At 43.2% G+C, this 25,769-nt stretch overlaps 1 protein-coding gene across 1 annotated transcript in view; it reads left to right on the forward strand.

Annotated features, from left to right (window-relative positions):
* The window catches only part of LOC144955194 (annexin A2-like), a gene marked incomplete at its 3' end in the record, with an annotated part of 49,741 nt that overhangs the window by 18,255 nt on the left and 5,717 nt on the right, over positions 1–25,769 (forward strand). Inside the window, exons 2-5 of the mRNA XM_078885502.1 lie at positions 1,587–1,712; positions 6,241–6,334; positions 18,904–18,998; positions 23,999–24,112. Coding sequence (XP_078741628.1) covers positions 1,653–1,712; positions 6,241–6,334; positions 18,904–18,998; positions 23,999–24,112 — 363 coding nt within the window. The remainder of the gene's footprint in view (positions 1–1,586; positions 1,713–6,240; positions 6,335–18,903; positions 18,999–23,998; positions 24,113–25,769) is intronic.

Below are 25,769 nucleotides of genomic sequence, written 5' to 3' on the forward strand. Positions count from 1 at the left end.
GTCCTGCACAGATGCCATATTTTCTGTCCGTCTGCTCCAGCAGAGGTGTAGGGAATTCCAAAAAGACCTACATCTCTGCTTTATTGACCTGGTCAAGGCCTATGATACCATCAGTAGGACTGGGCTCTGGGTTGTTCTTCGTGCTTTCGGAGTCCCTGACCCTCTGCTCACGATCATTAAGGACCTTCATGATGGTGAGCGGGCCCGGGTAAAACTACGTGGCCAGGAGTCGGAGCCTTTCCCTGTACACCTTGGGGTGCGACAGGGATGTCTTCTGGCTCCCACATTATTTAACATCTATTTCGACTGCGTAGTTCGTGAAGCCTTCAATAGCTGTACCGGGGGAATTACCATTTGGTACAGATATAATGGGAGGCTGATCGACGCCCGGGTGCGATCAAGGGATGGCTCCCTATTGGTCAACCACGTTATGTATGCCGATGATTTGGTAATAGCTGCTCATTCAGAAGAGGAGTTGGAGATGCTGCTGCTGAGACTGGAGCGTGCCACTAAGAGGTGGGGCCTTACCATCAGCCCCACCAAAACTAAGCACCTGCCTGGGTATTTTGTACCATCGGGCACTCCACCCCCACAACTCCCAATCGGTGATGGGGCAGTAGTGGAGAGAGTGGAGAGTTTCCCATACCTGGGCAGTGTGCTTATGACCGGCTCCAGTTTATCAGCAGAGGTCTCACTCCGAATCAGTCGAGCGGCAATATCTTTTCATCGGTTGCGTAACGCTGTGTGGAAGTTACCTGGTCTGTCGCTCCGCACGAAGCTTCAGGTCTTCTCGGCCACGGTCATTCCCTCCCTTCTCTACGCTTGCGAAACATGGACCCCCCTAGTGGAGCATCTTCGCCGGTTGGAAACATTTAGGCTGGCCTGCCTACGATCCATCCTGGGTTTAACCAGGCTGGATTGTGTGAGGAGCTCACAAGTCCTTGAAAGATCTGGGCAAAGTCCCATCGGTGAGCTCCTCCGGCAGGCAAGGCTGCGTTGGCTGGGTCATGTAGCCCGCATGCCCAGCCACCGCATGCCTAAACAGCTTTTGTTCGGCCGGATCGAGGGGGCTAAACGGGCGCGGCACGGGCTAGAGAAGAGATGGAGTGATGTGGTACAGGAGGACGTGGAGCTGAGTGGACTTGCCGATGACTGGTACCAGCGGTGTCAAGATCGGCCTCAGTGGAGGAGGCTCGTGAAGGACGCTACTGGGCAGTTGGAGGCAGTCGCCCTCCAACAACAACGGAGGGCGGAGGAGCGACGCTCACAACAACGAGCGGAGCGCCGGGTGGCTAAAGCACAGCAAGTTGGCACAGTAGGGGGCACAGGTGGTGCATCAGCCAGTCATCTCGGTCATCTCGGTCAGTCGACCGGTGGCACCTGGGTCTGCCCCGTGACCTGCCAGCGGGCGTTCGACACTTCACGTGGCCTCAGGGTGCACATGGCCTGGCACAAGCGTCGTGGTGACGTCACCGCCACTTAGTGGCGAATGGCGGTTGTTGTTGTTGTTGTTGTGTGTGTCTGTGTGTGTGTACGTTTATACACCCACTCACTCAGTGGTGTAACCGCTACTCTCTCCCCAACAGGTCCCTCACCCGCTCACCACCCGCTCACCACCCGCTCACCCCCCGCTCACCACCACAGCCGCCAAGATGATGGTCTCTAACCTCATGAGCTACATGTGCCGCGATGAAGGGGACCTGGAGATGGAGGTACACCAACTCCCTCACACACACAACACCATCTCTAGACTAACTAGTTTAACTAGTATAACTAGTATAACTAATGTAACTAACTAGTATAACTAATTTAACTAACTAGTATAACTAGTATAACTAACTAGTATAACTAGTTTAACTAACTAGTATAACTAATGTAACTAACTAGTATAACTAATTTAACTAACTAGTATAACTAGTTTAACTAACTAGTATAACTAGTTTAACTAACTAGTATAACTAATTTAACTAACTAGTATAACTAATGTAACTAACTAGTTTAACTAATTTAACTAACTAGTATAACTAATTTAACTAACTAGTATAACTAATTTAACTAACTAGTATAACTAGTTTAACTAACTAGTATAACTAATTTAACTAACTAGTATAACTAATGTAACTAACTAGTATAACTAATGTAACTAACTAGTATAACTAGTTTAACTAACTAGTATAACTAATTTAACTAACTAGTATAACTAATGTAACTAACTAGTATAACTAATGTAACTAACTAGTATAACTAATTTAACTAACTAGTATAACTAATTTAACTAACTAGTATAACTAATGTAACTAACTAGTATAACTAATTTAACTAACTAGTATAACTAATTTAACTAACTAGTATAACTAGTTTAACTAACTAGTATAACTAATGTAACTAACTAGTATAACTAATGTAACTAACTAGTATAACTAGTTTAACTAACTAGTATAACTAGTTTAACTAACTAGTATAACTAATGTAACTAACTAGTATAACTAGTTTAACTAACTAGTATAACTAATGTAACTAACTAGTATAACTAGTTTAACTAACTAGTATAACTAGTTTAACTAACTAGTATAACTAATGTAACTAACTAGTATAACTAGTTTAACTAACTAGTATAACTAATGTAACTAACTAGTATAACTAATTTAACTAACTAGTATAACTAGTTTAACTAACTAGTATAACTAATTTAACTAACTAGTATAACTAATGTAACTAACTAGTATAACTAATTTAACTAACTAGTATAACTAATTTAACTAACTAGTATAACTAGTTTAACTAACTAGTATAACTAATGTAACTAACTAGTATAACTAATGTAACTAACTAGTATAACTAGTTTAACTAACTAGTATAACTAGTTTAACTAACTAGTATAACTAATGTAACTAACTAGTATAACTAGTTTAACTAACTAGTATAACTAATGTAACTAACTAGTATAACTAGTTTAACTAACTAGTATAACTAGTTTAACTAACTAGTATAACTAATGTAACTAACTAGTATAACTAGTTTAACTAACTAGTATAACTAATGTAACTAACTAGTATAACTAATGTAACTAACTAGTATAACTAATGTAACTAACTAGTATAACTAATGTAACTAACTAGTATAACTAATTTAACTAACTAGAATAACTAATGTAACTAACTAGTATAACTAATGTAACTAACTAGTATAACTAATTTAACTAACTAGTATAACTAATGTAACTAACTAGTATAACTAATTTAACTAACTAGTATAACTAATTTAACTAACTAGTATAACTAGTTTAACTAACTAGTATAACTAGTTTAACTAACTAGTATAACTAGTTTAACTAACTAGTATAACTAATGTAACTAACTAGTATAACTAATTTAACTAACTAGTATAACTAATGTAACTAACTAGTATAACTAGTTTAACTAACTAGTATAACTAATTTAACTAACTAGTATAACTAATTTAACTAACTAGTATAACTAATGTAACTAACTAGTATAACTAATGTAACTAACTAGTATAACTAGTTTAACTATCTAGTATAACTAGTTTAACTAACTAGTATAACTAATTTAACTATCTAGTATAACTAGTTTAACTAACTAGTATAACTAATTTAACTAACTAGTATAACTAATTTAACTAACTAGTATAACTAATTTAACTAACTAGTATAACTAATGTAACTAACTAGTATAACTAATTTAACTAACTAGTATAACTAATTTAACTAACTAGTATAACTAATTTAACTATCTAGTATAACTAGTTTAACTAACTAGTATAACTAGTTTAACTAACTAGTTTAACTAACTAGTATAACTAGTTTAACTAACTAGTATAACTAGTTTAACTAACTAGCTTAACTAACTAGTAACTAACTATCGATTTAAAGCTTTCGTGACTGCAGGGATTCATCTTCTTGGTTCTTTCGGTAAAGTCGTCACGTAGAAGGGAAATAATAAAATAATAAAAATAAAACATAATAACATATTACAATTCTCACGACGTTTCGGCCACAACGCAAGCAGCCGTCCTCAGGTGAAGAACAGGTCTGTCGGAAAGACAGCGTCTGAATGAGCACCACCAAGCTTGGCAGCGTATATTTAAGTATATATTTAAGTATATACGCTGCCAAGCTTGGTGGTGCTCATTCAGACGCTGTCTTTGCGACAGCCCTGTTCTTCTGAACACCACCAAGCTTGGCAGCGTGTATTTAAGTATATATTTAAGTATATACGCTGCCAAGCTTGGTGGTGCTCATTCAGACGCTGTCTTTCCGACAGACCTGTTCTTCTGAACACCACCAAGCTTGGCAGCGTGTATTTAAGTATATATTTAAGTATATACGCTGCCAAGCTTGGTGGTGCTCATTCAGACGCTGTCTTTGCGACAGCCCTGTTCTTCTGAACACCACCAAGCTTGGCAGCGTATATTTAAGTATACATTTAAGTATATACGCTGCCAAGCTTGGTGGTGCTCATTCAGACGCTGTCTTTCCGACAGACCTGTTCTTCTGAACACCACCAAGCTTGGCAGCGTATATTTAAGTATATATTTAAGTATATACGCTGCCAAGCTTGGTGGTGCTCATTCAGACGCTGTCTTTGCGACAGACCTGTTCTTCTGAACACCACCAAGCTTGGCAGCGTATATGTAAGTATATATTTAAGTATATACGCTGCCAAGCTTGGTGGTGCTCATTCAGACGCTGTCTTTCCGACAGACCTGTTCTTCTGGACACCACCAAGCTTGGCAGCGTATATTTAAGTATACATTTAAGTATATACGCTGCCAAGCTTGGTGGTGCTCATTCAGACGCTGTCTTTCCGACAGACCTGTTCTTCTGAACACCACCAAGCTTGGCAGCGTGTATTTAAGTATATATTTAAGTATATACGCTGCCAAGGTTGGTGGTGCTCATTCAGACGCTGTCTTTCCGACAGCCCTGTTCTTCTGAACACCACCAAGCTTGGCAGCGTATATTTAAGTATACATTTAAGTATATACGCTGCCAAGCTTGGTGGTGCTCATTCAGACGCTGTCTTTCCGACAGACCTGTTCTTCTGAACACCACCAAGCTTGGCAGCGTGTATTTAAGTATATATTTAAGTATATACGCTGCCAAGCATAGTGGTGCTCATTCAGACGCTTTCTTTCCGACAGACCTATTCTTCTGGACACCACCAAGCTTGGCAGCGTATATTTAAGTATATATTTAAGTATATACGCTGCCAAGCTTGGTGGTGCTCATTCAGACGCTGTCTTTCCGACAGACCTGTTCTTCTGAACACCACCAAGCTTGGCAGCGTGTATTTAAGTATATATTTAAGTATATACGCTGCCAAGCTTGGTGGTGCTCATTCAGACGCTGTCTTTCCGACAGACCTGTTCTTCTGGACACCACCAAGCTTGGCAGCGTATATTTAAGTATTTAATTAAGTATATACGCTGCCAAGCTTGGTGGTGCTCATTCAGACGCTGTCTTTCCGACAGACCTGTTCTTCTGAACACCACCAAGCTTGGCAGCGTGTATTTAAGTATATATTTAAGTATATACGCTGCCAAGCTTGGTGGTGCTCATTCAGACGCTGTCTTTCCGACAGACCTGTTCTTCTGGACACCACCAAGCTTGGCAGCGTATATTTAAGTATTTAATTAAGTATATACGCTGCCAAGCTTGGTGGTGCTCATTCAGACGCTGTCTTTCCGACAGACCTGTTCTTCTGAACACCACCAAGCTTGGCAGCGTATACTTAAGTATATATTTAAGTATATACGCTGCCAAGCTTAGTGGTGCTCATTCAGACGCTGTCTTTCCGACAGACCTGTTCTTCTGAACACCACCAAGCTTGGCAGCGTATATTTAAGTATATATTTAAGTATATACGCTGCCAAGCTTGGTTGTGTTCAGAAGAACAGGTCTGTCGGAAAGACAGCGTCTGAATGAAACACCACCAAGCTTGGCAGCGTATATTTCAGCTGCTGGGTTGGAGGGGGAAGAGCGCCTTGACAAAGGATTTCGCATATCAACAGAGGGAGTTTAGCATATTCATGGGAAATGCAGATATGGGATTAGTCAACACTTGTGGAATGCGTAGGAGGTGGACTTGTACCTGCTGTGCTTGATAGATCCACGTCTCCCCCCCCCCCCCACTTGACCCCTCCCCCTTGACCCCCCCTGACCCCCACTTGACCCCCCCTGACCCCCACTTGACCCCTGACCCCCCCCCCCCCCCACAGCTCCCCGTGGGCTTCAGAGGGATCCTGTTCCGTGACGACGGCTTCCAGGCCGACAAAGACGCTGAGGCCATCCAGGCGGCCATCAAGACCAAGGGTGGGGGGGGGGTGGGGGGGGTGGGGGGGGGTGGGGGGAGGGATCAGGGGGGAGGGGGGGTGAGGGGGGAGGGGTGAGGGGGGAGGGGGGTGAGGGGGGAGGGACAAAGACGCTGAGGCCATCCAGGCGGCCATCAAGACCAAGGGTGGGGGGGGGGGTGGGGGGGGTGGGGGGGGTGGGGGGGGGCGGGGGGGTGGGGGTGAGGGGGAGGGGTCAGGGGGGAGGGGGGGGTGAGGGGGGGAGGGGTTAGGGGTCAGGGGGGAGGGGGTGTGAGGGGGGGTGGGGGGGGTGAGGGGAGGGGGGTGGGGGGGGAGGGGGGGGTAGGGGGGGTGTGGGGGGGGTGAGAGGGAGGTGGTGGGTGAGGGGGGGGGGGTGAGGGGGGGGCGGTGAGGGGGTGGGGGGGATGGGGGGAGGGGAGAGAGGGGGGAGGGGAGACATGCTGTGTGTGTGTACTGTGTGTGTGTGTACTGTGTGTGTGTGTACTGTGTGTGTGTGTACTGTGTGTGTGTGTACTGTGTGTGTGTGTACTGTGTGTGTGTACTGTGTGTGTGTACTGTGTGTGTGTACTGTGTGTGTGTACTGTGTGTGGTGTGTGTACTGTGTGTGTGTGTATTGTGTGTGTGTGTACTGTGTGTGTGTATTGTGTGTGTGTGTATTGTCTGTGTGTGTACTGTGTGTGTGTACTGTGTGTGTGTACTGTGTGTGTACTGTGTGTGTGTACTGTGTGTGTGTACTGTGTGTGTGTACTGTGTGTGTACTATGTGTGTGTGTACTGTGTATACTGTGTGTACTGTGTGTGTGTGTACTGTGTGTGTGTACTGTGTGTGTGTGTACTGTGTGTGTGTACTGTGTGTGTGTACTGTGTGTACTGTGTGTGTGTGTGTACTGTGTGTGTGTGTGTACTGTGTGTGTGTGTACTGTGTGTGTGTACTGTGTGTGTGTACTGTGTGTGTGTGTACTGTGTGTGTGTGTGTGTACTGTGTGTGTACTGTGTGTGTGTGTGTGTACTGTGTGTGTACTGTGTGTGTGTGTGTGTACTGTGTGTGTACTGTGTGTGTGTGTGTGTACTGTGTGTATACTGTGTGTGTGTGTACTGTGTGTGTACTGTGTGTGTGTACTGTGTGTGTGTGTGTACTGTGTGTGTGTACTGTGTGTGTGTGTACTGTGTGTGTGTACTGTGTGTACTGTGTGTGTATACTGTGTGTGTGTATACTGTGTGTGTGTGTGTGTGTACTGTGTGTGTGTACTGTGTGTGTGTACTGTGTGTGTGTGTACTGTGTGTGTGTGTACTGTGTGTGTAGTAAGTGTACTGTGTGTGTGTGGTAAGTGTACTGTGTGTGTGTGTACTGTGTGTGTGTGGTAAGTGTACTGTGTGTGTGTACTGTGTGTGTGTAGTAAGTGTACTGTGTGTGTGTGTGGTAAGTGTACTGTGTGTGTGTACTGTGTGTGTGTGTACTGTGTGTGTGTGTACTGTGTGTGTAGTAAGTGTACTGTGTGTGTGTGGTAAGTGTACTGTGTGTGTGTGTACTGTGTGTGTGTGGTAAGTGTACTGTGTGTGTGTGTACTGTGTGTGTGTGTACTGTGTGTGTGTGTACTGTGTGTGTGTGTACTGTGTGTGTAGTAAGTGTACTGTGTGTGTGTGGTAAGTGTACTGTGTGTGTGTGTACTGTGTGTGTGTGGTAAGTGTACTGTGTGTGTGTGTACTGTGTGTGTGTAGTAAGTGTACTGTGTGTGTGTGTGGTGTGTGTACTGTGTGTGTGTGTACTGTGTGTGTGTGTGTGTACTGTGTGTGTGTGTGTGTACTGTGTGTGTGTGTGTGTACTGTGTGTGTGTGTGTACTGTGTGTGTGTACTGTGTGTACTGTGTGTGTACTGTGTGTGTGCACTGTGTGTGTGCACTGTGTGTGTGTACTGTGTGTACTGTGTGTACTGTGTGTGTACTGTGTGTGTACTGTGTGTGTGCACTGTGTGTGTGTACTGTGTGTGTGTACTGTGTGTACTGTGTGTGTACTGTGTGTGTGCACTGTGTGTGTGTACTGTGTGTGTACTGTGTGTGTACTGTGTGTGTGTACTGTGTGTGTACTGTGTGTGTGTACTGTGTGTACTGTGTGTGTACTGTGTATGTGTACTGTGTGCACTAAGTGTACTGTGTGTACACTAAGTGTACTGTGTGTGTACTGTGTGTACTGTGTGTGTGTACTGTGTGTACACTAAGTGTACTGTGTGTGTACTGTGTGTACTGTGTGTGTGTACTGTGTGTACACTAAGTGTACTCTGTGTGTACTGTGTGTGTGTACTGTGTGTGTGTGTGTACTGTGTGTGTGTGTGTGTGTGCTGTGTGTGGTGTGTGTGTGTGTGCTGTGTGTGGTGTGGTGTGTGTGTACTGTGTGTACTGTGTGCACTAAGTGTACTGTGTGTGTACTGTGTGTACTGTGTGTGTGTGTACTGTGTGTGTGTACTGTGTGTGTGTGTGTACTGTGTGTGGTGTGTGTGTGTGTACTGTGTGTGGTGTGTGTGTGTATGTGTACTGTGTGTGGTGTGTGTGTGTGTGTGTGTGCACTAAGTGTACTGTGTGTGTACTGTGTGTGTACTGTGTGTGTGTGTACACTAAGTGTACTGTGTGTGTACTGTGTGTGTGTGTACTGTGTGTGTACTGTGTGTGTGTGTACACTAAGTGTACTGTGTGTGTGTACACTAAGTGTACTGTGTGTACTGTGTGTGTGTACACTAAGTGTACTGTGTGTGTACTGTGTACACTAAGTGTACTGTGTGTGTACTGTGTGTGTGTACACTAAGTGTACTGTGTGTGTACTGTGTACACTAAGTGTACTGTGTGTGTACTGTGTGTGTGTACTGTGTACACTAAGTGTACTGTGTGTGTACTGTGTGTGTGTACACTAAGTGTACTGTGTGTGTGTACTGTGTACACTAAGTGTACTGTGTGTGTGTGTACTGTGTGTGTGTACACTAAGTGTACTGTGTGTGTACTGTGTACACTAAGTGTACTGTGTGTGTACTGTGTGTGTGTACTGTGTACACTAAGTGTACTGTGTGTGTGTGTACTGTGTGTGTGTACACTAAGTGTACTGTGTGTGTACTGTGTACACTAAGTGTACTGTGTGTGTGTACTGTGTATGTACTGTGTGTGTACTGTGTGTGTGTGTACACTAAGTGTACTGTGTGTGTGTACTGTGTGTGTGTGTGTACTGTGTGTGTACTGTGTGTGTGTACTGTGTGTGTACTGTGTGTGTGTACACTAAGTGTACTGTGTGTACACTAAGTGTACTGTGTGTGTACTGTGTGTGTGTGTACACTAAGTGTACTGTGTGTGTACTGTGTGTGTGTGTACACTAAGTGTACTGTGTGTGTACTGTGTGTGTGTACACTAAGTGTACTGTGTGTGTACTGTGTGTGTGTACTGTGTGTGTACTGTGTGTGTGTGTGCACACTAAGTGTACTGTGTGTGTACTGTTTGTGTGTGTGTGTGTGTACTGTGTGTGGTGTGTGGTGTGTGTGTGTGTACTGTGTGTGGTGTGGTGTGTGTGTACTGTGTGTACTGTGTGCACTAAGTGTACTGTGTGTGTACTGTGTGTACTGTGTGTGTGTGTGTACTGTGTGTACTGTGTGTGTGTGTGTACTGTGTGTGTGTGTGTGTGTGTACTGTGTGTGTGTGTGTGGTGTGTGTGTGTGTGTGTACTGTGTGTGGTGTGTGTGTGTGGTGTGTGGTGTGTGTGTGGTGTGTGTGTGTGTACTGTGTGTGGTGTGTGTGTACTGTGTGTGGTGTGGTGTGTGTGTACTGTGTGTACTGTGTGCACTAAGTGTAGTGTGTGTACTGTGTGTACTGTGTGTGTGTACTGTGTGTGTGTACTGTGTGTGTGTGTGTACTGTGTGTGGTGTGTGTGTGTGTACTGTGTGTGGTGTGTGTACTGTGTGTACTGTGTGTGTGTACTGTGTGTGTGTACTGTGTGTGTGTGTGTACTGTGTGTGGTGTGTGTACTGTGTGTACTGTGTGTGGTGTGTGTGTGTGTACTGTGTGTGTGTGTGTACTGTGTGTGGTGTGTGTGTGTGTGTACTGTGTGTGGTGTGTGTGTGTGTGTACTGTGTGTGGTGTGTGTGTACTGTGTGTACTGTGTGTGGTGTGTGTGTACTGTGTGTACTGTGTGCACTAAGTGTACTGTGTGTGTACTGTGTGTGTACTGTGTGTGTGTGTACACTAAGTGTACTGTATGTGTACTGTGTGTGTGTGTACTGTGTGTGTACTGTGTGTGTGTACACTAAGTGTACTGTGTGTGTGTACTGTGTGTGTACTGTGTGTGTACTGTGTGTGTACTGTGTGTGTGTGTACACTAAGTGTACTGTGTGTGTGTACACTAAGTGTACTGTGTGTGTACTGTGTGTGTGTGTACACTAAGTGTACTGTGTGTGTACTGTGTGTGTGTACACTAAGTGTACTGTGTGTGTACTGTGTACACTAAGTGTACTGTGTGTGTACTGTGTGTGTGTACACTAAGTGTACTGTGTGTGTACTGTGTGTGTGTACACTAAGTGTACTGTGTGTGTGTACTGTGTACACTAAGTGTACTGTGTGTGTGTGTGTACTGTGTGTGTGTACTGTGTATGTACTGTGTGTGTACTGTGTGTGTGTGTACACTAAGTGTACTGTGTGTGTGTACTGTGTGTGTACTGTGTGTGTACTGTGTGTGTGTACACTAAGTGTACTGTGTGTGTGTGTACTGTGTGTGTACTGTGTGTGTACTGTGTGTGTGTGTGTACTGTGTGTGTGTACTGTGTGTGTGTGTACTGTGTGTGTACTGTGTGTGTACTGTGTGTGTGTGTGTACTGTGTGTGTGTACTGTGTGTGTGTGTACTGTGTGTGTACTGTGTGTGTGTGTGTACTGTGTGTGTACTGTGTGTGTGTATACTGTGTGTGTGTATACTGTGTGTGTGTGTGTACTGTGTGTGTGTACTGTGTGTGTGTGTACTGTGTGTGTACTGTGTGTGTGTACTGTGTGTGTGTGTACACTAAGTGTACTGTGTGTGTACTGTGTGTGTGTGTACACTAAGTGTACTGTGTGTGTACTGTGTGTGTGTGTACACTAAGTGTACTGTGTGTGTACTGTGTGTGTGTGTACACTAAGTGTACTGTGTGTGTACTGTGTGTGTGTACTGTGTGTGTACTGTGTGTGTGTACTGTGTGTGTGTGTACACTGTGTGTACTGTGTGTGTGTACTGTGTGTGTACTGTGTGTACTGTGTGTACTGTGTGTGTGTACTGTGTGTGTGTGTACACTAAGTGTACTGTGTGTGTACTGTGTGTGTACTGTGTGTGTGTACACTAAGTGTACTGTGTGTGTGTACTGTGTGTGTACTGTGTGTGTACTGTGTGTGTGTGTACACTAAGTGTACTGTGTGTGTACTGTGTGTGTACTGTGTGTGTACTGTGTGTGTACTGTGTGTGTGTGTACACTAAGTGTACTGTGTGTGTACTGTGTGTGTGTACACTAAGTGTACTGTGTGTGTGTACTGTGTACACTAAGTGTACTGTGTGTGTACTGTGTGTGTGTACACTAAGTGTACTGTGTGTGTGTACTGTGTACACTAAGTGTACTGTGTGTGTACTGTGTGTGTGTACACTAAGTGTACTGTGTGTGTACTGTGTGTGTGTGTACTGTGTGTGTGTGTACTGTGTGTGTAGTAAGTGTACTGTGTGTGTGTGGTAAGTGTACTGTGTGTGTGTGTACTGTGTGTGTGTGGTAAGTGTACTGTGTGTGTGTGTACTGTGTGTGTGTAGTAAGTGTACTGTGTGTGTGTGTGGTGTGTGTACTGTGTGTGTGTGTACTGTGTGTGTGTGTGTGTACTGTGTGTGTGTGTGTGTACTGTGTGTGTGTGTGTGTACTGTGTGTGTGTGTACTGTGTGTGTGTACTGTGTGTACTGTGTGTGTACTGTGTGTGTGCACTGTGTGTGTGCACTGTGTGTGTGTACTGTGTGTACTGTGTGTACTGTGTGTGTACTGTGTGTGTACTGTGTGTGTGCACTGTGTGTGTGTACTGTGTGTGTGTACTGTGTGTACTATGTGTGTACTGTGTGTGTACTGTGTGTGTGCACTGTGTGTGTGTACTGTGTGTGTACTGTGTGTGTACTGTGTGTGTGTACTGTGTGTGTACTGTGTGTGTGTACTGTGTGTACTGTGTGTGTACTGTGTATGTGTACTGTGTGCACTAAGTGTACTGTGTGTACACTAAGTGTACTGTGTGTGTACTGTGTGTACTGTGTGTGTGTACTGTGTGTACACTAAGTGTACTGTGTGTGTACTGTGTGTACTGTGTGTGTGTACTGTGTGTACACTAAGTGTACTCTGTGTGTACTGTGTGTGTGTACTGTGTGTGTGTGTGTACTGTGTGTGTGTGTGTGTGTGCTGTGTGTGGTGTGTGTGTGTGTGCTGTGTGTGGTGTGGTGTGTGTGTACTGTGTGTACTGTGTGCACTAAGTGTACTGTGTGTGTACTGTGTGTACTGTGTGTGTGTGTACTGTGTGTGTGTACTGTGTGTGTGTGTGTACTGTGTGTGGTGTGTGTGTGTGTACTGTGTGTGGTGTGTGTGTGTATGTGTACTGTGTGTGGTGTGTGTGTGTGTGTGTGTGCACTAAGTGTACTGTGTGTGTACTGTGTGTGTACTGTGTGTGTGTGTACACTAAGTGTACTGTGTGTGTACTGTGTGTGTGTGTACTGTGTGTGTACTGTGTGTGTGTGTACACTAAGTGTACTGTGTGTGTGTACACTAAGTGTACTGTGTGTACTGTGTGTGTGTACACTAAGTGTACTGTGTGTGTACTGTGTACACTAAGTGTACTGTGTGTGTACTGTGTGTGTGTACACTAAGTGTACTGTGTGTGTACTGTGTACACTAAGTGTACTGTGTGTGTACTGTGTGTGTGTACTGTGTACACTAAGTGTACTGTGTGTGTACTGTGTGTGTGTACACTAAGTGTACTGTGTGTGTGTACTGTGTACACTAAGGGTACTGTGTGTGTGTGTACTGTGTGTGTGTACACTAAGTGTACTGTGTGTGTACTGTGTACACTAAGTGTACTGTGTGTGTACTGTGTGTGTGTACTGTGTACACTAAGTGTACTGTGTGTGTGTGTACTGTGTGTGTGTACACTAAGTGTACTGTGTGTGTACTGTGTACACTAAGTGTACTGTGTGTGTGTACTGTGTATGTACTGTGTGTGTACTGTGTGTGTGTGTACACTAAGTGTACTGTGTGTGTGTACTGTGTGTGTGTGTGTACTGTGTGTGTACTGTGTGTGTGTACTGTGTGTGTACTGTGTGTGTGTACACTAAGTGTACTGTGTGTACACTAAGTGTACTGTGTGTGTACTGTGTGTGTGTGTACACTAAGTGTACTGTGTGTGTACTGTGTGTGTGTGTACACTAAGTGTACTGTGTGTGTACTGTGTGTGTGTACACTAAGTGTACTGTGTGTGTACTGTGTGTGTGTACTGTGTGTGTACTGTGTGTGTGTGTGTACACTAAGTGTACTGTGTGTGTACTGTTTGTGTGTGTGTGTGTACTGTGTGTGGTGTGTGGTGTGTGTGTGTGTACTGTGTGTGGTGTGGTGTGTGTGTACTGTGTGTACTGTGTGCACTAAGTGTACTGTGTGTGTACTGTGTGTACTGTGTGTGTACTGTGTGTACTGTGTGTACTGTGTGTGTGTGTGTACTGTGTGTGTGTGTGTGTACTGTGTGTGTGTGTGTGTGTGTGGTGTGTGTGTGTGTGTGTACTGTGTGTGGTGTGTGTGTGTGTGTGTGGTGTGTGTGTGGTGTGTGTGTGTGTACTGTGTGTGGTGTGGTGTGTGTGTACTGTGTGTACTGTGTGCACTAAGTGTAGTGTGTGTACTGTGTGTACTGTGTGTGTGTACTGTGTGTGTGTACTGTGTGTGTGTGTGTACTGTGTGTGGTGTGTGTGTGTGTACTGTGTGTGGTGTGTGTGTACTGTGTGTACTGTGTGTGTGTGTACTGTGTGTGTGTACTGTGTGTGTGTGTGTACTGTGTGTGGTGTGTGTGTGTGTACTGTGTGTGGTGTGTGTGTACTGTGTGTACTGTGTGTGGTGTGTGTGTGTGTACTGTGTGTGTGTGTGTACTGTGTGTGGTGTGTGTGTGTGTGTGTACTGTGTGTGGTGTGTGTGTGTGTACTGTGTGTGTGTGTGTACTGTGTGTGGTGTGTGTGTACTGTGTGTACTGTGTGTGGTGTGTGTGTGTGTACTGTGTGTGTGTGTGTACTGTGTGTGGTGTGTGTGTACTGTGTGTGGTGTGGTGTGTGTGTACTGTGTGTACTGTGTGCACTAAGTGTAGTGTGTGTACTGTGTGTACTGTGTGTGTGTACTGTGTGTGTGTGTGTACTGTGTGTGTGTACTGTGTGTGTGTGTGTACTGTGTGTGGTGTGTGTGTGTGTACTGTGTGTGGTGTGTGTACTGTGTGTACTGTGTGTGTGTACTGTGTGTGTGTACTGTGTGTGTGTGTGTACTGTGTGTGGTGTGTGTACTGTGTGTACTGTGTGTGGTGTGTGTGTGTGTGTACTGTGTGTGTGTGTACTGTGTGTGTGTGTGTACTGTGTGTGGTGTGTGTGTGTGTGTGTGTACTGTGTGTGTGTGTACTGTGTGTGTGTGTGTACTGTGTGTGGTGTGTGTGTGTGTGTACTGTGTGTGGTGTGTGTGTACTGTGTGTACTGTGTGTGGTGTGTGTGTACTGTGTGTACTGTGTGCACTAAGTGTACTGTGTGTGTACTGTGTGTGTACTGTGTGTGTGTGTACACTAAGTGTACTGTGTGTGTGTACACTAAGTGTACTGTGTGTGTACTGTGTGTGTGTGTACACTAAGTGTACTGTGTGTGTACTGTGTGTGTGTACACTAAGTGTACTGTGTGTGTACTGTGTACACTAAGTGTACTGTGTGTGTACTGTGTGTGTGTACACTAAGTGTACTGTGTGTGTACTGTGTGTGTGTACACTAAGTGTACTGTGTGTGTGTACTGTGTACACTAAGTGTACTGTGTGTGTGTGTGTACTGTGTGTGTGTACTGTGTATGTACTGTGTGTGTACTGTGTGTGTGTGTACACTAAGTGTACTGTGTGTGTGTACTGTGTGTGTACTGTGTGTGTACTGTGTGTGTGTACACTAAGTGTACTGTGTGTGTGTGTACTGTGTGTGTACTGTGTGTGTACTGTGTGTGTGTGTGTACTGTGTGTGTGTACTGTGTGTGTGTGTACTGTGTGTGTACTGTGTGTGTACTGTGTGTGTGTGTGTACTGTGTGTGTGTACTGTGTGTGTGTGTACTGTGTGTGTACTGTGTGTGTGTGTGTACTGTGTGTGTACTGTGTGTGTGTATACTGTGTGTGTGTATACTGTGTGTGTGTGTGTACTGTGTGTGTGTACTGTGTGTGTGTGTACTGTGTGTGTACTGTGTGTGTACTGTGTGTGTACTGTGTGTGTGTACTGTGTGTGTGTGTACACTAAGTGTACTGTGTGTGTACTGTGTGTGTGTGTACACTAAGTGTACTGTGTGTGTACTGTGTGTGTGTGTACACTAAGTGTACTGTGTGTGTACTGTGTGTGTGTGTACACTAAGTGTACTGTGTGTGTACTGTGTGTGTGTACTGTGTGTGTGTACTGTGTGTGTGTGTACACTGTGTGTACTGTGTGTGTGTACTGTGTGTGTGTACTGTGTGTGTACTGTGTGTGTACTGTGTGTACTGTGTGTACTGTGTGTGTGTACTGTGTGTGTGTGTACACTAAGTGTACTGTGTGTGTACTGTGTGTGTACTGTGTGTGTGTACACTAAGTGTACTGTGTGTGTGTACTGTGTGTGTACTGTGTGTGTACTGTGTGTGTGTGTACACTAAGTGTACTGTGTGTGTACTGTGTGTGTACTGTGTGTGTACTGTGTGTGTACTGTGTGTGTACTGTGTGTGTACTGTGTGTGTGTGTACACTAAGTGTACTGTGTGTGTACTGTGTGTGTGTACACTAAGTGTACTGTGTGTGTGTACTGTGTACACTAAGTGTACTGTGTGTGTACTGTGTGTGTGTACACTAAGTGTACTGTGTGTGTGTACTGTGTACACTAAGTGTACTGTGTGTGTACTGTGTGTGTGTACTGTGTACACTAAGTGTACTGTGTGTGTACTGTGTGTGTGTACTGTGTACACTAAGTGTACTGTGTGTGTACTGTGTGTGTGTACACTAAGTGTACTGTGTGTGTACTGTGTGTGTGTACACTAAGTGTACTGTGTGTGTACTGTGTACACTAAGTGTACTGTGTGTGTGTGTACTGTGTGTGTGTACTGTGTGTGTACTGTGTGTGTGTGTACTGTGTGTGTGTACTGTGTGTGTGTGTGTACTGTGTGTGTGTACTGTGTGTGTGTGTACTGTGTGTGTGTGTGTACTGTGTGTGTGTGTACTGTGTGTGTGTGTACACTAAGTGTACTGTGTGTGTACTGTGTGTGTACTGTGTGTGTGTGTACACTAAGTGTACTGTGTGTGTACTGTGTGTGTGTGTACACTAAGTGTACTGTGTGTGTACTGTGTGTGTGTACTGTGTGTGTACTGTGTGTGTGTACTGTGTGTGTGTGTACACTGTGTGTACTGTGTGTGTGTACTGTGTGTGTGTACTGTGTGTGTACTGTGTGTACTGTGTGTACTGTGTGTGTGTACTGTGTGTGTGTGTACACTAAGTGTACTGTGTGTGTACTGTGTGTGTACTGTGTGTGTGTACACTAAGTGTACTGTTTGTGTGTACTGTGTGTGTACTGTGTGTGTACTGTGTGTGTGTGTACACTAAGTGTACTGTGTGTGTACTGTGTGTGTACTGTGTGTGTACTGTGTGTGTACTGTGTGTGTGTGTACACTAAGTGTACTGTGTGTGTACTGTGTGTGTGTACACTAAGTGTACTGTGTGTGTGTACTGTGTACACTAAGTGTACTGTGTGTGTACTGTGTGTGTGTACACTAAGTGTACTGTGTGTGTGTACTGTGTACACTAAGTGTACTGTGTGTGTACTGTGTGTGTGTACACTAAGTGTACTGTGTGTGTACTGTGTGTGTGTACACTAAGTGTACTGTGTGTGTACTGTGTACACTAAGTGTACTGTGTGTGTGTGTACTGTGTGTGTGTACTGTGTGTGTACTGTGTGTGTGTGTACTGTGTGTGTGTACTGTGTGTGTGTGTGTACTGTGTGTGTGTGTGTACTGTGTGTGTGTACTGTGTGTGTGTGTACTGTGTGTGTGTGTGTACTGTGTGTGTGTGTACTGTGTGTGTGTACTGTGTGTACTGTGTGTGTGTGTGTGTACTGTGTGTACTGTGTGTGTGTACTGTGTGTGTGTGTGTACTGTGTGTGTGTGTGTGTACTGTGTGCACTGTGTGTGTGTACTGTGTGTGTGTACTGTGTGTGTACTGTGTGTGTACTGTGTGTGTGTGTACTGTGTGTGTACTGTGTGTGTGTACTGTGTGTGTACTGTGTGTGTACTGTGTGTGTGTGTACTGTGTGTGTACTGTGTGTGTGTGTACTGTGTGTGTACTGTGTGTGTGTACTGTGTGTGTACTGTGTGTGTGTACTGTGTGTGTGTGTGCACTAAGTGTACTGTGTGTGTACTGTGTGTGTACTGTGTGTGTGTACTGTGTGTGTGTGTACTGTGTGTGTACTGTGTGTGTACACTAAGTGTACTGTGTGTGTACTGTGTGTGTACTGTGTGTGTGTACTGTGTGTGTGTGTACTGTGTGTGTACTGTGTGTGTACACTAAGTGTACTGTGTGTGTACTGTGTGTGTGTGTGTGTACTGTGTGTGTGTACTGTGTGTGTGTGTACTGTGTGTACTGTGTGTGTGTAGTGTGTGTGTGTGTACTGTGTGTACTGTGTGTGTGTAGTGTGTGTGTGTGTGTGTACTGTGTGTACTGTGTGTGTGTAGTGTGTGTGTGTGTACTGTGTGTACTGTGTGTGTGTAGTGTGTGTGTGTACTGTGTGTGTGTGTACTGTGTGTACTGTGTGTATGTACTGTGTGTGTGTACTGTGTGTGTACTGTGTGTGTACTGTGTGTGTGTACACTAAGTGTGCTGTGTGTGTACTGTGTGTGTGTACTGTGTGTGTGTACTGTGTGTGTGTACTGTGTGTGTGTACTGTGTGTGTACTGTGTGTGTACTGTGTGTGTGTACACTAAGTGTACTGTGTGTGTACTGTGTGTGTGTGTACACTAAGTGTACTGTGTGTGTACTGTGTGTGTGTACTGTGTGTGTGTACTGTGTGTGTACTGTGTGTGTACTGTGTGTGTGTACACTAAGTGTACTGTGTGTGTACTGTGTGTGTGTGTACACTAAGTGTACTGTGTGTGTACTGTGTGTGTGTACACTAAGTGTACTGTGTGTGTACTGTGTGTGTGTGTACACTAAGTGTACTGTGTGTGTACTGTGTGTGTGTACACTAAGTGTACTGTGTGTGTACTGTGTGTGTGTACACTAAGTGTACTGTGTGTATACTGTGTGTGTGTACACTAAGTGTACTGTGTGTGTGTACTGCCTACAGGAGTGGACGAGGCCAAGATCATCGACGTCATCACGAGGCGTGACAACGCGCAGCGGCGTCAGGTGGCCATCGCCTACCAGATGGCCTACGGGAAGGTGCGGTTGCCGTGGTTACACCACACCCGTTGTCATGGTTACACCGCACCCGTTGTCGTGGTTACACCGCACCCGTTGTCATGGTTACACCGCACCGGTTGTCGTGGTTACACTACACCCGTTGTCATGGTTACACCGCACCGGTTGTCGTGGTTACACAGCACCCGTTGTTTTGGTTATACTGCACTGGGGATCATGTTGTTGATGATGATGATGGTGGTGATGTTGTTGATGTTGTTGATGATGATGTTGAAGATGTTGTTGATGATGATGTTGTTGATGTTGTTGATGTTGTTGATGATGTTGTTGATGTTGTTGATGTTGATGATGTTGTTGTTGATGTTGATGTTGTTGATGTTGTTGTTGATGATGTTGATGATGTTGTTGTTGATGTTGTTGATGATGTTGATGTTGATGATGTTGTTGATGTTGTTGATGATGTTGTTGTTGATGTTGTTGATGTTGTTGATGTTGATGTTGTTGATGATGTTGTTGATGATGTTGTTGATGATGTTGTTGATGATGTTGATGTTGATGATGTTGTTGATGTTGTTGATGATGTTGTTGTTGATGTTGTTGATGATGTTGCTGATGATGATGTTGATGTTGTTGATGTTGATGATGTTGATGTTGTTGATGATGTTGTTGTTGATGTTGTTGATGTTGTTGATGATGATGTTGAAGATGTTGTTGATGATGATGTTGTTGATGTTGTTGATGTTGTTGATGATGTTGTTGATGTTGTTGATGTTGATGATGTTGTTGTTGATGTTGATGTTGTTGATGTTGTTGTTGATGATGTTGATGATGTTGTTGTTGATGTTGTTGATGATGTTGATGTTGATGATGTTGTTGATGTTGTTGATGATGTTGTTGTTGATGTTGTTGATGTTGTTGATGTTGATGTTGTTGATGATGTTGTTGATGATGTTGTTGTTGATGTTGTTGATGATGTTGATGTTGATGATGTTGTTGATGATGTTGTTGTTGATGTTGTTGATGATGTTGATGTTGTTGATGATGATGTTGAAGATGTTGTTGATGATGATGTTGTTGATGTTGTTGATGTTGTTGATGATGTTGTTGTTGTTGTTGATGATGTTGATGTTGTTGATGATGATGTTGAAGATGTTGTTGATGATGTTGTTGTTGATGTTGTTGATGTTGTTGATGTTGTTGATGATGATGTTGAAGATGTTGTTGATGATGATGTTGTTGATGTTGTTGATGTTGTTGATGATGTTGTTGATGTTGTTGATGTTGATGATGTTGTTGTTGATGTTGATGTTGTTGATGTTGTTGTTGATGATGTTGATGATGTTGTTGTTGATGTTGTTGATGATGTTGATGTTGATGATGTTGTTGATGTTGTTGATGATGTTGTTGTTGATGTTGTTGATGTTGTTGATGTTGATGTTGTTGATGATGTTGTTGATGATGTTGTTGATGATGTTGTTGATGATGTTGATGTTGATGATGTTGTTGATGTTGTTGATGATGTTGTTGTTGATGTTGTTGATGATGTTGCTGATGATGATGTTGATGTTGTTGATGTTGATGATGTTGATGTTGTTGATGATGTTGTTGTTGATGTTGTTGATGTTGTTGATGATGATGTTGAAGATGTTGTTGATGATGATGTTGTTGATGTTGTTGATGTTGTTGATGATGTTGTTGATGTTGTTGATGTTGATGATGTTGTTGTTGATGTTGATGTTGTTGATGTTGTTGTTGATGATGTTGATGATGTTGTTGTTGATGTTGTTGATGATGTTGATGTTGATGATGTTGTTGATGTTGTTGATGATGTTGTTGTTGATGTTGTTGATGTTGTTGATGTTGATGTTGTTGATGATGTTGTTGATGATGTTGTTGTTGATGTTGTTGATGATGTTGATGTTGATGATGTTGTTGATGATGTTGTTGTTGATGTTGTTGATGATGTTGATGTTGTTGATGATGATGTTGAAGATGTTGTTGATGATGATGTTGTTGATGTTGTTGATGTTGTTGATGATGTTGTTGTTGTTGTTGATGATGTTGATGTTGTTGATGATGATGTTGAAGATGTTGTTGATGATGTTGTTGTTGATGTTGTTGATGTTGTTGATGTTGTTGATGATGATGTTGAAGATGTTGTTGATGATGATGTTGTTGATGTTGTTGATGTTGTTGATGATGTTGTTGATGTTGTTGATGTTGATGATGTTGTTGTTGATGTTGATGTTGTTGATGTTGTTGTTGATGATGTTGATGATGTTGTTGTTGATGTTGTTGATGATGTTGATGTTGATGATGTTGTTGATGTTGTTGATGATGTTGTTGTTGATGTTGTTGATGTTGTTGATGTTGATGTTGTTGATGATGTTGTTGATGATGTTGTTGTTGATGTTGTTGATGATGTTGATGTTGATGATGTTGTTGATGTTGTTGATGATGTTGTTGTTGATGTTGTTGATGATGTTGCTGATGATGATGTTGATGTTGTTGATGTTGATGATGTTGATGTTGTTGATGATGTTGTTGTTGATGTTGTTGATGTTGTTGATGATGATGTTGAAGATGTTGTTGATGATGATGTTGTTGATGTTGTTGATGTTGTTGATGATGTTGTTGATGTTGTTGATGTTGATGATGTTGTTGTTGATGTTGATGTTGTTGATGTTGTTGTTGATGATGTTGATGATGTTGTTGTTGATGTTGTTGATGATGTTGATGTTGATGATGTTGTTGATGTTGTTGATGATGTTGTTGTTGATGTTGTTGATGTTGTTGATGTTGATGTTGTTGATGATGTTGTTGATGATGTTGTTGTTGATGTTGTTGATGATGTTGATGTTGATGATGTTGTTGATGTTGTTGATGATGTTGTTGTTGATGTTGTTGATGATGTTGCTGATGATGATGTTGATGTTGTTGATGTTGATGATGTTGATGTTGTTGATGATGTTGTTGTTGATGTTGTTGATGTTGTTGATGATGATGTTGAAGATGTTGTTGATGATGATGTTGTTGATGTTGTTGATGTTGTTGATGATGTTGTTGATGTTGTTGATGTTGATGATGTTGTTGTTGATGTTGATGTTGTTGATGTTGTTGTTGATGATGTTGATGATGTTGTTGTTGATGTTGTTGATGATGTTGATGTTGATGATGTTGTTGATGTTGTTGATGATGTTGTTGTTGATGTTGTTGATGTTGTTGATGTTGATGTTGTTGATGATGTTGTTGATGATGTTGTTGTTGATGTTGTTGATGATGTTGATGTTGATGATGTTGTTGATGTTGTTGATGATGTTGTTGTTGATGTTGTTGATGATGTTGTTGATGATGATGTTGATGTTGTTGATGTTGATGATGTTGATGTTGTTGATGATGTTGTTGTTGATGTTGTTGATGTTGTTGATGATGTTGATGTTGTTGATGTTTTTGTTGATGTTGTTGATGTTGATGATGTTGATGATGTTGTTGATGTTGATGATGTTGATGATGATGTTGTTGATGTTGTTGATGTTGTTGATGATGTTGTTGATGTTGTTGATGTTGATGATGTTGTTGTTGATGTTGATGTTGTTGATGTTGTTGTTGATGATGTTGATGATGTTGTTGTTGATGTTGTTGATGATGTTGATGTTGATGATGTTGTTGATGTTGTTGATGATGTTGTTGTTGATGTTGTTGATGTTGTTGATGTTGATGTTGTTGATGATGTTGTTGATGATGTTGTTGTTGATGTTGTTGATGATGTTGATGTTGATGATGTTGTTGATGTTGTTGATGATGTTGTTGTTGATGTTGTTGATGATGTTGTTGATGATGATGTTGATGTTGTTGATGTTGATGATGTTGATGTTGTTGATGATGTTGTTGTTGATGTTGTTGATGTTGTTGATGATGATGTTGAAGATGTTGTTGATGATGATGTTGTTGATGTTGTTGATGTTGTTGATGATGTTGTTGATGTTGTTGATGTTGATGATGTTGTTGTTGATGTTGATGTTGTTGATGTTGTTGTTGATGATGTTGATGATGTTGTTGTTGATGTTGTTGATGATGTTGATGTTGATGATGTTGTTGATGTTGTTGATGATGTTGTTGTTGATGTTGTTGATGTTGTTGATGTTGATGTTGTTGATGATGTTGTTGATGATGTTGTTGTTGATGTTGTTGATGATGTTGATGTTGATGATGTTGTTGATGTTGTTGATGATGTTGTTGTTGATGTTGTTGATGATGTTGTTGATGATGATGTTGATGTTGTTGATGTTGATGATGTTGATGTTGTTGATGATGTTGTTGTTGATGTTGTTGATGTTGTTGATGATGTTGATGTTGTTGATGTTTTTGTTGATGTTGTTGATGTTGATGATGTTGATGATGTTGTTGATGTTGATGATGTTGATGATGATGTTGTTGATGTTGTTGATGTTGTTGATGATGTTGTTGATGTTGTTGATGTTGATGATGTTGTTGTTGATGTTGATGTTGTTGATGTTGTTGTTGATGATGTTGATGATGTTGTTGTTGATGTTGTTGATGATGTTGATGTTGATGATGTTGTTGATGTTGTTGATGATGTTGTTGTTGATGTTGTTGATGTTGTTGATGTTGATGTTGTTGATGATGTTGTTGATGATGTTGTTGTTGATGTTGTTGATGATGTTGATGTTGATGATGTTGTTGATGTTGTTGATGATGTTGTTGTTGATGTTGTTGATGATGTTGTTGATGATGATGTTGATGTTGTTGATGTTGATGATGTTGATGTTGTTGATGATGTTGTTGTTGATGTTGTTGATGTTGTTGATGATGTTGATGTTGTTGATGTTTTTGTTGATGTTGTTGATGTTGATGATGTTGATGATGTTGTTGATGTTGTTGATGTTTTTGTTGATGTTGTTGATGTTGTTGATGATGGTGGTGATGATGTTGATGTTGTTGATGTTGTTGATGATGTCGATGTTGTTGATGATGTCGATGTTGCTGTCGTTGTTGGCCAGGACATGAGCGTGGCTCTCAAGGCGGCTCTGTCCGGCGGGTTGGAGGAAGTTGTCCTGGGACTCCTCAAGACGCCCGCTCAGTTTGACGCGGACGCCCTGCGGGGCGCCACCAAGGTGGGCACATGTCCCACTTCCTGTCTCAGTGTCTCACTTCCTGTCTCACTTCCTGTCTCAGTGTCCCACTTCCTGTCTCAGTGTCTCACTTCCTGTCTCAGTGTCTCACTTCCTGTCCCAGCGTCTCACTTCCTGTCTCAGCGTCTCACTTCCTGTCTCACTTCCTGTCCCAGTGCCTCACTTCCTGTCTCACTTCCTGTCCCAGTGTCCCACTTCCTGTCTCAGCGTCTCACTTCCTGTCTCACTTCCTGTCTCAGTGTCTCACTTCCTGTCCCAGTGTCTCACTTCCTGTCTCACTTCCTGTCTCAGTGTCTCACTTCCTGTCTCACTTCCTGTCTCAGTGTCTCACTTCCTGTCTCAGTGTCTCACTTCCTGTCTCAGTGTCTCACTTCCTGTCTCACTTCCTGTCTCAGTGTCCCACTTCCTGTCTCAGTGTCTCACTTCCTGTCCCAGTGCCTCACTTCCTGTCTCACTTCCTGTCCCAGTGTCCCACTTCCTGTCTCAGTGTCTCACTTCCTGTCTCAGTGTCTCACTTCCTGTCCCAGTGTCCCACTTCCTGTCCCAGTGTCTCACTTCCTGTCTCAGTGTCTCACTTCCTGTCCCAGTGTCCCACTTCCTGTCCCAGTGTCTCACTTCCTGTCCCAGTGTCTCACTTCCTGTCTCAGTGTCTCACTTCCTGTCCCAGTGTCCCACTTCCTGTCCCAGTGTCTCACTTCCTGTCCCAGTGTCTCACTTCCTGTCCCAGTGTCCCACTTCCTGTCCCAGTGTCTCACTTCCTGTCCCAGTGTCCCACTTCCTGTCTCAGTGTCTCACTTCCTGTCTCAGTGTCTCACTTCCTGTCTCAGTGTCTCACTTCCTGTCTCAGTGTCTCACTTCCTGTCCCAGTGTCTCACTTCCTGTCTCAGTGTCTCACTTCCTGTCCCAGTGTCTCACTTCCTGTCCCAGTGTCTCACTTCCTGTCTCAGTGTCTCACTTCCGGTGTGTGTCTGTGTCTGTCTCTGTGTGTGTCTGTGTGCGTGTGTATGTGTGTGTGTATGTGTCTCTGTGTGTGTGTCACTGTGTGTGTGTGTGTCACTGTGTGTGTGTGTGTCACTGTGTGTGTGTCACTGTGTGTGTGTGTCTGTGTGTGTGTGTCACTGTGTGTGTCACTGTGTGTGTGTGTCTGTGTGTGTGTGTGTCACTGTGTGTGTGTGTCACTGTGTGTGTGTGTCTGTGTGTGTGTGTCACTGTGTCTGTGTATGTGACTGTGTGTGTGTGTCACTGTGTGTGTGTGTCACTGTGTGTGTCACTGTGTGTGTGTGTGTCACTGTGTGTGTGTGTGTCACTGTGTGTGTGTGTGTCACTGTGTGTGTGTGTGTCACTGTGTGTGTGTCACTGTGTGTGTGTCACTGTGTGTGTGTCACTGTGTGTGTGTCACTGTGTGTGTGTGTGTGTCACTGTGTGTGTGTCACTGTGTGTGTGTCACTGTGTGTGTGTCACTGTGTGTGTGTGTCACTGTGTGTGTGTGTGTGTCACTGTGTGTGTGTGTGTGTCACTGTGTGTGTGTGTGTGTCACTGTGTGTGTGTGTGTGTCACTGTGTGTGTGTGTGTACTGTGTGTGTGACTGTGTGTGTGTGTGTCACTGTGTGTGTGTCACTGTGTGTGTGTCACTGTGTGT

This window comes from Lampetra fluviatilis, unplaced genomic scaffold, assembly GCF_964198595.1.
Source record: "Lampetra fluviatilis unplaced genomic scaffold, kcLamFluv1.1 SCAFFOLD_500, whole genome shotgun sequence".
Lineage (NCBI taxonomy): Eukaryota > Metazoa > Chordata > Hyperoartia > Petromyzontiformes > Petromyzontidae > Lampetra > Lampetra fluviatilis.